General features: G+C 32.8%; 1 protein-coding gene across 3 annotated transcripts in view; it reads left to right on the top strand.

Moving 5' to 3' along the window:
* NME9 (NME/NM23 family member 9) overlaps positions 1–12,992 on the top strand; it is a 48,472-nt gene that overhangs the window by 19,716 nt on the left and 15,764 nt on the right. For all 3 annotated transcript variants that reach the window (XM_074214862.1, XM_074214860.1, XM_074214861.1), the window contains 2 exons: positions 2,953–3,010; positions 6,694–6,794. In XM_074214862.1, coding sequence (XP_074070963.1) covers positions 2,953–3,010; positions 6,694–6,794 — 159 coding nt within the window. The remainder of the gene's footprint in view (positions 1–2,952; positions 3,011–6,693; positions 6,795–12,992) is intronic.

Raw genomic sequence — 12,992 nt, 5'->3', positions numbered from 1 at the left:
CAAGCCACTTAACACCACTGTCTTGCAAAAAAAACCCAAAAAAAGAATTTCCTATGTGGCCTTGGGCAAGCCACTTAACCCCATTGCCTTGCCAAAAAAACCTAAAAAAAAAAGAAAAAGAAAAAGAAAAAGAAAATCCATCTTCTGACAGAATATGCTGAATTTTTCAGGGTAGCAAATCCTTGGTTGTCCAAGGTCCTTTGCTCTCCAAAACATATTCCAGGTCCTCAGACCCTTTAATGTTGAAGCTAATTTGTCCTGTGCAATTCTGATTGTGCTTCCTTTGTATTTAAATTGCTTCTTTTTGTCTGTTGGCAGTATTTTCTCCTTTATTTGAGAATTCTGGAATTTGACTATTATAGTTTTTAGAGTTTTTATCCTGGGGTCTCTTTCTGAAGGTGTTCTGTGTATTCTTTCAAGGACTATTTTTGTCTTCTTGATCTAGTATATTAGGACAGATTTTCATAATAATTTCCTAAAAGATTTTTTCCAGACTCTTTTTCTGATCTAGTGTTTCTGGTAGAATAATAATTTGTAAACTATCTCTTCTGGAATTATTTTCCAGGTTCTTTGTTTTTCCTGAAAGGTACTTTATGCTTTCTTCAATTTTTTTTAGCCATTTGATTTTGTTTCATAGAATCTTGGTGTCTCACAGATTCATGAGCTTCTACTTATCCAGTTCTGTTTTTTAGGGTTTTATTTTCTTCAGTTAGCTTTTGTGTTTCCTTTTCCAGTTGATTAATTTTATTTTTCAATGAGTTCTTTTCCTTTTCCGGTTGGTTAAGTTTACTTTTTTTCTGAGTTGCATTCCCTTTCTAGTTGGTAAATTTGGCTTTTAGCTGAGTTGCATTCTTTTTTCAGTTGGTCAATTTGAATTTTAGATGAGTTATATTCTTTTTCTAGTTGGTTATTTTTACTTTTGAACTTTTTTTTAAGGTTTTTTCAAGGCAAATGGAGTTAAGTAGCCTGCCCAAGGCCATACAGCTAGGTAATTATTAGGTCGAATTTGAACCCAGGTACTCCTGACTGCAGGGCCGTTGCTTTATCCACTGTGCCACTTAGCCGCTCCCGGTTATTTTTACTTTTAAAGAACTTGATTTCTTTGATCAATTTTCTTTGCTTTTTAAAATATTTTTAAGCTCTTTTATGAGATTTTGGATTTGAGTCCAATTCATAAATTCCATTGAGACTTCCCATGTAGGATGGTAATTTGTCACAGCTTTCTTCTTCTGAGGTGGCATTTTTACATCTCTATCTGAATAGTAGTTCTCTATGGTTAGTGCTTTTTTGAGGGTTTTTTTTGCTCATCTTGATTGTTGAACTCTGCTCCTGAGATATAGGGAGTATTGTGCTGGGGCTGCCATCTTATTCCTGGCCTACCACTTGCCAAGGTCTTGCCTATGCAGTTCAGACAATGCCTATGAGGAGATTTGTTTCCTCCTTTATGTTTAAGTTCTGTCTATGCAGTGGTTTGTTCCTAACCCAGTCCTTTCTACTGCCCCAGTGTTCCCAGGGTTCAGACTTTGTCTAGGTATGTGACCTTCCCTATTGGCCTACCATGTAGCTGCAGGGAACTGGACTGTTATCTAGTCGCTGGGTCCTAAGCTGCATGGTGTCTAGAAGTCTTCTGCTGGCTTTCCTACTCTCCCACCTGCCTGGATTTTACTTGCCCTTTTCCCCTGAAGAGACAGACCTTCACTGAAGATCCTCCATAATGTTTATAGTTAAAAACTCATTTTGATCTTTTTTTGTTTGTTTTTGGTGGGATCTATAGCTATTTGTATACAGGCTTCATTTCACATTCCCTTCATTTCACATAGGGAAAAACACTGGGAGCATGCTAGGTTCATACCACCATCTTAGCTCCACCCTAGAAATTCCTATTTAGTGTGGAGCAATATACATCCAAATGGAATTATCTGTTATACGTGATATATTAAGAGTCACTCTAATAGCTTGAGTAGACCCTGCAAAAGATTTATTGGAAGACAAATGGACAAAAGTCATCTAGGAGGAGAAGGGATGGCTGTGCAACAAATCACACTATTGAAGGCATGCCCCCATCACAGATATCACAGATTCATCAGATTGTTCAAATATTCCTTGGAGATCTTCTGAGTCAGACTGAGGTATGGAGACTATTCAAGGTAATTCTGCTAGGGGATCTCCAAGAGAAGGGCTTCACTTTGAATTCCTTACTCCATAAGTCAGTATTCTTTTCACTTTTATCACATTGCCAGTTTCAGTAATGTATATGCTTCGTTATTTTTGAAGATAACATCATTATGGTCAATAATAGACTCATTGCTATACCCTGAATATAATCTAGGATGTTGGGAGGCTAACAAAAGTTGTTTATTAATATATACATAAATGACTGAAGAACAAAAATATGCATACATACTTCCATATATTTATATTTGTTATAAAGACATATCAGTGATTTCAGAACCTTTTAATCCCAAACTTCTAAAATTAAAATTACCTATTAAGTCTCATATTTTAACAAAACAATTATACTTTATTTCAAAGATAGAGGAATTATTCCAACATATCTAAGACTATCATATTTATCATGATTTCTATTACTTTATTAGAAGAGCAGCAGTTACTTCTGTAGTTCAATGACTTTTGTTTTACATACTTAGAATTTGTTTTAGGGAATACAATCATATAAATATTTTTCTTCCATTTTTATGTATGTGCTTGCAGATAATGATCATGAACTGAGATTATAATTATTGCATTTTACAATTTCATTCTTTTGTAGATAATATGATTTTGCTGACTTTATTAGCTCTTGCTTTTTATTTAAGACATTATTGTTTTAGTCCTTAAGATTTTAATTCAATAAAGTCTCTATAAATCATTATCAGAAAAAGTTTATTTTTCTTTTTTCTTCACTGTGTAAAAATATTTATAATTTGATTGTAAATTCTGATTTGGATTCAGGTCAATATTAATAACCAGGAGCTTTGGGAGGAAATGCTCAGTTCTAAAGGATTAACAGGTAAGGAACTTAACAAAAACTCATATTTAATTTTTCTAACATATTCTCTTAAAATGTTTAATTTTTTACCCCTAAACTATCGTACTCATATTTGAAACATTGCTGCTGTAACAAATATGTGCCACTTCATATTAACTCGAACCTAATAGTTATTGTATTTTCTTTTTTTCCAGTTACATATCATGATTTATTTAACATATGTCTGAGTTGTTTTTCAGTTGTATCAAACTCTATGACCCCTTTGGGGGTTTTCTTGGCAAAGATACTGGAATAGTTTGCCTTTTTTCTTTTTCAGCTCATTTTATAAATGAGGAAACTGAGGCAAAAAAATAAGGTGAAACCCAGTGTCATACAATTAGCCTTTAAGGATGGATTTGAACTTGGGGAAATTGAGTCTTCTTGACTCCAGATCTGGCACTCTATCCACTGTATAATTGAACTGTAGATGCAAAGGACTAGCTAGACTTTTATTTAGCTAAGAAATCAATTCACTTCAATAATTGGTTTGAGGTTTGTTTGTTCAATTTTTACCATTCTAAATTTTCTGTACTTTGATTAGTCTACTATTTTGGTTGCTATAAGGTTTTACTAAAATAAGTAGTCTCTATTCTCTATAAAGTTAAGAATTGTCAGCTACATTTAATAGAGATATCCCTGAGTGTGATAGTGCAGATCTGTGATTCCTGCTATCTATGGATACAAAGATGTAATATTTCTTCAGCTTATGCTAAGGTGGGATAAGTCTAATGTGAGTCTGCACTAAGTTCAGCACCAATATTGTGAGCCCTCTAGAAGGTAGAATGCTGGAAGAAGGTGGACTAAGGAAAGGCAAACTGGACCAGGTCAGAAAGTGGAGCAGGTCAAAGCTCCTGAGCCAATTAGAAGGGAACTAGGTCTGTGAAGAGCCCTTGCATATGCAGTCTGAGTGAGATAGGAGATATAGTCTTTATTTTTTTAATTGTATTTTCTTTTTTTCCAATTACATATTATGAAAATTTTTAGCATTTTTGCAAGATTTTGAGTTCCAAATCTTTCTCCCTCACTCCATCCCCTCCCCTCTTCAGAAAATGGTAGGCAGTTTGTTATAGTTTATACATATGCTATCGGGTAAAACATATTTCCATATTAGTCTAGTGAAAGAAGAAAAATCAAAATGAAAAAAATAAGCATGAGAAAGAATATGCTTCAAACTGCATTCAGAATTCATTAGTTATTTATCTTTCTATGCATAGCATTTTTCTTTGTGAGTTTTTTCTACTTGTCTTAGATCAAAGTGTTACTAAGAAGAACTTGGTTCTTCATAATTGATCATCATATAATGCTGTGATACTGAAATAGCTCTAATAGTGGTATTGTTGGATCAATAATATGCAGTTTGTTTAATCTTTGAACGAAGTTCCAATTTACTTTCCAGAAAGGTTGGATTAGATACAAGTCCACCAATAATGCATTAGTGTCCCAATTTTTTCCACATCTTCTCCAACATATGGGGAATGACGTGTATTTTTATAAATTTCACTGAGTTTTCTATATATTTGAAGAATGAAGCCTTTAACAGAGATAGTTGCTATAAAGATTATTTCCCAGCTTCCTGCTTTCCCTATAATCTTAGATGCATTGATTTTATTTGTATAAAAGCCTTTTAATTTAATATAATCAAAATTATCACTTATATTTTGAAATGTTCTCTATCTCTTGTTTGGCCATAAATTCTCCCTCTCTTCCTAGATCTGAAAGGTAGATTATTTCCTGCTCTTCTAATTTTCTTTGTGTTTAATCATACACCCATTTTAGTCTTATCTTGGTACAGAGTGTGCAATGTTGATATAAATACCTAGTTTGTGTCCTATTGTTTTCCAGTTTTCCCAGAAGTTTTTGTCAAATAATTAATTCTTATCCCCAAAGCTGGAATCTTTGAGTTTATCAAACATTGGGTTGTTATGGTCATTGACTACTCTGAGACCTAAGAGTCTTTAAAATATTTATCACATGAATTCTATTTTTCAGAGGATAAATACTGTTTACTTAATATTGAGATCATACTAATTTGATCTTTCTTAATGATTGGTGGGACTTGCAATAGAAAAGGAAGGTTTGATTACAATGAGTTGGCAAGACCAAGAATAGATCATACCATTCTAACCTTCTTTCCTTTTTTGATGGGATTACAATAGATATATATTTTCATATTTGCATAAATGCATATATAACATGAATAAAACTTTTATTTTAGCAAAATACTTGGCAGAGTTTTTCAGTTTAGAATTGTTGACAAGATGCAAAGATGTGGGTTAGACAACAGTTGAATTTAGTTGCATTTGGTGGATTTGGAACTGGAATGTTGAATGACTGATTCTAAATTGCATTTATTTGTAATTTAATGTTAGCTTGGAAAGTAGTCTGTTCAGATGTGCTTACTGATTCTGTAATTGATTTTGCATCTCATTTTTAACAATGTGATCACTAATGGCAGTTTTATCAAATTTTCAGGTGACACAGAATAGAAATGTAGGGGGGCAGCTGGATGGTGCCATGTATAGAGCACTGGCCTTGGAGTCAGGGGCATCTGAGTTCAAATTTGACCTCAGACACTTAATACTTGCTTAACTGATTTTGGGCAAATCATTCAACCTCCATTACCTTGCAAAAATGAAAAAAAAAAGAATAGAGATGTGGGGAATGGAAATTGGGAAGGGGCAGAGTATGTGGGGGGGGAATTATTAAGCAATTACTATGTGCCCAATGAGTCATGACTGAACAACTGAATGACAACTATAAGCCAGGGAAGGTGCTAGGTATTAGCATTCATTTTACTTGAGGAGACTGAAGCAGGCAGCAGTTAAAGTTAAAATGCAATGCTAATCAGTTGGACAAAAGAGCCAGAATACAAAAGACCCCACATTAATAGACCAAGGACCAAAATCTAATAAGATGAAATTTCATAAGAATAAAGGTAAAATCTTAAACTTTTTTTAAAAATTTAACTCTAAAGTTTTAATGCAGTTGTTATGGTTAAATACTTTTATTGAATAGACTTCACTTGGAATTTATTATTTGATTCACAATCTTTTCTTGCTTGTGATTGTCATAATAGCTATCATTACCTAATGCTTTAAGATTTCACTGTTCTTTGTATATGTTAGTTCATTTATTTTCACAATAATCTTATGAGGTGCTTTTCTTATTCTCTTTTTAAAGTTGAAGAAACTGACCCAGAGAGGTAAAGTAATTAGTTCAGGATCACCCTGTTAATTAGAGTCTAAGGCAGATTCAAATTCAGTTCTTTCTGGTTCCAAGTCCTGTGCTCTATTCACATAAATGCCTTATTGAAGGTTTGTAACTTTTTGAAGGCTGTCAATTTTATTATAAAGATTATTTCTATAAAAAGTAATTTTTGTTCAATGTTTTAAACTTTAAAATTATGAGAGAAATCTATTTTCATTCTTTTTCATAAAAAAATTTTGAATACACATATTATTTATATCTTCACATTCATATGTATACATGTCAATATATCTGTATATATACCTGTGTGTATATAATCACTAATAAATTAATTAAAACACAAATGTCCTATTTAATTTTAAATTTTCATATTACATAAAGTACATATTTTCCAAATGTTGCTGTCTGACATACTATGTTGTCTGTTTGTGATATGTTGGGCACCTTTTGCTACACAGTGGTTGATGTCTTCCAAAGCTGGTGCGGACCTTGCAAACCTGTGGTCAGCCTTTTCAGGAAAATAAAACTTGAAGTTGGAAACAACCTTCATTTTGCCATGGTAAGATTTCATCTTGGGAAAAGTAAGATTTCAATGTGACAAAAATTAAAAATGAGAGATAAAAGGTGTAAGAAGGAAGTCTTCCCTCATGTAACAAAGTTTTAAATTTTCATTTTCAAATTGATATTTACTCTATTGGCAGAGGAATGTCTTCCATCAGAATTTCCCATGAAATGAAAGTCCATATGCAGATACTCCCCTCAATTAGTGGGATTCTTTGACTTGTCTAAACTTATGAGTATTTTCTCCATTCTTGAGTTGATGTCCATTTATAGTGTCTCTTACAAATGAACAGAAGTTCTTTAAGTTCCTGTAAGAATGATAATATACCACACTGCACACTAGTACTTTTCTTAGAATAGCTTAAGATTTAGAAGAGTATTTCATTAAAAAAAAAGACATTCACTTGGATCCTTAATTTCATTGTTCAATCTAACATTAACTGAGAGGGGTAAGGAGAATAGGCTGGCTAATGAGGGTTCAGGTCCCAAAATTTTATAATTGAATTTAGAAACAACAAATTTTGCAAGTGACCAGGAGAAAGTCTTTCAAAACAAAGGAAAAAAAATTTAAATAAAAGGAGACTATTTCAAACACATGCACCAGAAAACCCAGGACAGAATGGAACAATGTATTCTGAAGAGCAATAGAGTACAGGATGCAAACTAGGATAACCAATCCTGTAAACCTGGGTTTAACAATAAATGGGAAAAAAATGGCCTCTAGTTAAAAAAAAAAAAGGAAAAAAAGAATCATTTGGAGCAATCTTAGAAAGAAAACTAGATCTGAAGAAATTATTTGCTTCTTGAACACCCCAGACAACTGAAACGCAGGAGAGGTGTATTCACACAGCAGCCAAGGAAAAAAATTACAGAGTAACAGACAAAAAAAGAATAACAAAATAACAGCAGAGTAACCAGCAACATCTTTTTTTCTAAATGAACACAAAGAGACAAGAATAAAGGTGGATATCAGGTAGAAGTAACAGTGGAGTGGTGATCTTGGAACATTATGTAGCACCCTGATAATAGTGGAATCAATATTGTTGGGGTCTGTGTATACGGGGGGGGGCACTACATGATTATAAAGGAAAATTTGTGAAAAGGGGAGAAGATCAGAAGGGAGTGGGTGATGTATCCAAGTCAAATTAAGTTGTAGTAATGAGAAGATGGACCTCTGTGGACTCATAGGAAGAGTCTAAAGGGGAGTAAGTGAAGATGTGGCAAGAATAGAAAAGGAGGGGCAATGGAAGATCTTGTTTTGATGAAGGAAGAGAGTTCTACTAGTGAATGCTCCTATGAATAAAAAGAGATGTTCTGTGAAGGGAGATGAAGGCTTTCTGCTAGGCATTGTTTGAGGGATTTGTACTACCTTGGGAGGCAGCCAATTGGCACCTGGGGGGAGTGGGAAAACATAGACCTGAGGAGATTTTGAGGCAAATGAAGAAAGAAGGCAATCAGAAGAAAGATATAAATCAGTGGGTGATTATTACCTATAGGAATTGTCATTGTTCTGGGAATAAGGCAAAAAGGAAAAGGTGATCCACAAGGCAAGCTCTATAAGGCAATGGTAGAAATTGAATAGAGGAGGGAGAGACTAAAATAGCAATCTTGGAAATTCATGAAGAATACAGACAATAGAGGTCTAGATAAATATAAGAGTCTTGAGAATGAAGGTCTAGAAAAGAGAGAATATATAAAGAAGAGAGTGGGAGAAATTCTCTTTGGAAAGGGAAATAACTAATGAACAGGAATATTTGTAGGAGAGGAAGAGAAGTGAGGAATCTATATGCTTAACTGAGAGGAATAAAAGAGGGGAAGAATGAAATGATCAGATAAAATTAAGAAAGAAAAAGGAAATAATAAGCAAAACTTTAAAGGGGTACCAAAGGGAAGGGAAGACTGGGAGTAAGGGGAAATGAGCCAGTAGGGTCACTTAAAAAAAAAGATTAAGCTAAAGTTAAAATAACTAAAGAGATAGGGAAAATCATAACTTGAAAAAAAGCAATGTTAGAAACAATTAGAGGAAAATATACATATAATTAACAACTTTATTCTCTATTTTTTATTTTTAATAATTTTTTTTCTAATTGCATGCAAAGATAGTTTTCAACATTCATCTTTTTGTAAGCTTTTGGGTTCCACATGTCCTTCCCTCCTCCCCAAGGCAGCAAGCAATATGATATAGGCTGCACATATGGAATCATGTTTAAGATACTTCCAAATTAGTCACAACATTCATTTTTGTAAAGTTTTCTCCTTACCTTCCCCCTCCCACCCTAGGATAGCACATCATCTGATATAGGTTATAACATATTGTACATATTTCCATTTTAGCCATGTAGTGAAAGAAGAATCAGAACAAAAAGGGAAAAAAACACATAAAAGAAAAAAAAACAAAAAATAGATTTTATAATATGAAATAGTATATTTGATTTGTATTCAGATTCCAAAGTTTTTTCCTCTGGATTTGAAGGATATTTTCCATCACAATTCTTTTTTTTTAAGGTTTATGCAAGGCAATGTGGTTAAGTGGCTTATCCAAGGCCACACAGCTAGGTAATTATTAAGTGTCTGAGACAAGATTTGAACTCAGGTACTTCTTACTCCAGGGCCAGTTCTCTATCCACTGTGCCACCTAGCCACCCCCATCACAATTCTTTTAGAATTATCTTTGATTGCTGCATTGCTGAGAAGAGCAAAATCTATCCTAGGTGATCATTGCACAATGTTGCTGATCATAATTAATAACTTCAAATGTGAATGGATCAGGTACCCAATAAAATGAAAAAGGTTATAGATTGGATAAGAAAACAAAACCCTACAAACTATTGCTTACAATAAACAAATTTAAAAAACAAGGGCATGCACAAAATAAAACTTAGGGGATGAAAAAATTGCAATGTATCAATTATATACAAGAAATTAGTTATGCTATTTCACAAATCAAAAACAAACATTCAAAAATAAAAAGTAAGGAAACAAGATACATATATAAACACATACACATATAGAACTATAGATAATAAGCCAATAAACTTTAGTGCTAAATTCTTTTGAATCCAGATTAATAAAACAAATGTTAACTGATCTACAAGAGACAAAGACATAATAATGACAAGGACTTTTATATTCTTTCAGATTTTGGATATCTATTGGAAAGATTTTTTTAAAAAAGGAAAAATGTGGAACTGAACAAATTATTGGAAAAACTAGCTCTAAAAGACTCAAAACTTTTAAAAAATTCAACTCAAAAGAATATATATATATATATATATATATATATATATATATATATATATTCCTCAGCATCAAAAGGAACCTTTACAAAAAATGACCGTAAGAAAACAGAGATAATGCAAATTAATAAAAACAAATAAAAGGGTCAGAAATCATAAATGCATTTCTTATGGACCATGACACAATACAAATAAGCATTAGTTTAGGGATCAGAAACAAAAAAACACACAGGCTAAAATGACAATTTCAACAATGAAGTCCTATATTATGAGTGTCAAAAAACAAATTATAAAAACAATGAATAATTATGTGAAAGAGAATGATAATAATGAAACAACATATAAAAATCCTTGGGATATAGCTAAAGCAGTTCTCATAGAAAAACCATATCTCTACAAACATATTAACAAAAGTGGGAAAAAGATTAATGAACTGTATATGCATGTAAAAACTAGAAAGCTAATAAACCTAAAATAATTACAAAAGATAATGAGAGTAGTTGAATTAGAAATAAAAAATCCACAGAAATGATTAATAACATAAAAGCTGGTTGTTAGAAAAGACTAATAAATTTAATATGACTATCTAATCTGACTAAAAGAAGTGGAGAAAAAAAGCGAGTCAATTAAATAGTAAATGAACAAGGTGAAATAATGGCAAAACCTGAGGAAATATAAAGGATAATGAAGACATGTTATTTGTTATAAGCTAACAGAACTGAGAACTCAAAATAAATAGAGGAGAACTTTAAAAAATATATAAAACACCCAAACTACTGGAAGACCAAATAAAAAAAAATCTTTTTTTTTCCCTGGAGGCAATTAAGGTTAAGTGACATACTTGTCTCAGGTTACACAGCTAGTAAATGTCTGAGGCTATATTTTAACTCAGGTCCTCCTGATTTCTGGACTGGAGCTTTATTCACCATGCCACCCAGCTGCCCCCAAATAAAAATAAAATAACCCAATGTCAGAAAAGGAAATAGGTTTAACTGTGAAATAACTACCAAAAGAAAAAACCTCTTGTTGCTGATAGATCCACAGGAGAATTCTGTCAAACATTTAAAGAACAATTAGCATTCATACTTATCAATTGGGGAGTGATTATTTTACTTTATTTTATTTTAGTTATTTATTTTTAAAGATTTTATTGATTTTTACTTTTACAATTTTTCCCCTAATCTTACTTCCCTCTCCCCACCCCCCCACAGAAGGCAATTTGCTGGTCTTTACATCGTTTCCATGGTGTACATTGATCCAAATTGAATGTGATGAGAGAGAAATAATATCCTTAAGGAAGAAACATAAAGTATAAGAGATAGCAAGAACAGACAATAGGATATCTTTTTTTTTCTAAACTAAAATTAATAGTCCTTTGTTTTTGTTCAAACTCCACAGTTCTTTCTCTGGATACAGATGGTATTCTTCACTGCAGAGAGCCCCAAATTGTCCCTGATTGTTGCACTGATGGAATGAGCAAGTCCATCAAGATTGATCATCACCCCCATGGTGCTGTTAGGGTGTACAGTGTTTTTCTGGTTCTGCTCATCTCACTCAGCATCAGTTTATGCAAATCCCTCCAGGCTTCCCTGAATTCCCGTCCCTCCTGGTTTCTAATAGAACAATAGCATTCCATGGCATACATATACCACAGTTTGCTAAACCATTCCCCAATTGAAGGACATTTACTTGATTTCCAATTCTTTGCCACCACAAACAGGGCTGCTATGAATATTTTTGTACAAGTGATGTTTTTACCCTTTTTCATGGGGGATGATTATTTTACACACACACACACACACACACACACACACACACACACACTTTGCACACACATTCACAATCACACACATCTATTTATCTATCTACAAATCTGCAAAGATTTCTTTTCATTAGACCACTTCCCTTTTTTATCTTAGGTACATTAATTTTGTTTGTGCAGTAACATACTTTGTAGCAGTACTTTTTGCTCTAGTGAAATAGATGCCCATTGGTTAGGGAATGGTCAAACAAGTTATGGTACTTGAATATAATTGAATAATACTGTACTGTAAGAAATGATGTATGTTAGGTATCCATACAATCATTGAATGATTTTCATGAACCAATGAGGAATGAAGTAGAGTCAAGAAAACAATTTATTACTAATAACTGCAACAATTTACATGGAAAGAATAACCACCCATCAAAAATCAAAAGTAACAAATAATAAAGATTAAGCATGACTAAGACAAAAAACCCTTAATATCTTAATGAAAGAACTAATAGGAGAGAACTTCTAGCACTTCTAAACACAGAAAATTCCAGTGGAAAGAATTCACAGATCATCTCCAGGGGGAAAAAAAGCCCAAGGTTACAAATTCCAAGACAGCATGTTTAAATTTAACACTTTAATCTAGAAACAAGTTCTGGAAGCAATTAAGAGAAAGACCTTCAAATACACAGGGCATAGGTCAGAGTTCTTAAGCCTTTCAAAGTTGTTTTCCTTTATAATATTGTAGTTGTACAAATTATTTTCCTAATTCTGCTTAATTCATTCCACCTCAGTTCATACAAATCTTCCCAAGGTTTGTATACTATAATTTGTTTCAAATTTTTGGCAACCACAAATATTGTTGCTATTAGTATTTCTGTATACATAGTTTTTTTAGTTCTTTCTATTCTCTATTTGGGACTGTAACCAGGTAGTGGTATCACTGAGTCAAAAGGAATGAATAGTTAAGTGAATTTTGAAGTAACTTCCAAATTGCTTTCTAGAATTATTGAAGCAATTCACAGTTTTACTAATAGTTTATTAGCTTGTTTTTCCTTCTGCAGTCCTTCCAAAAATTTCCACTTTCCTTTTTTTGTCATCTTTATGAATCAGATGACTATTAAGTGGAACCTCAAAGTTGTTTTAATTTGTATTTCTCTTAGTATTAGTGATTTTGAATATTTGTATATGATAGTTGATACCTTGC

Source organism: Macrotis lagotis, chromosome 1, assembly GCF_037893015.1.
Source record: "Macrotis lagotis isolate mMagLag1 chromosome 1, bilby.v1.9.chrom.fasta, whole genome shotgun sequence".
NCBI lineage: Eukaryota > Metazoa > Chordata > Mammalia > Peramelemorphia > Peramelidae > Macrotis > Macrotis lagotis.
The sequence above is the reverse complement of the archived record's forward strand: the minus strand, read 5'-3'. Positions and strand labels throughout refer to the sequence as shown.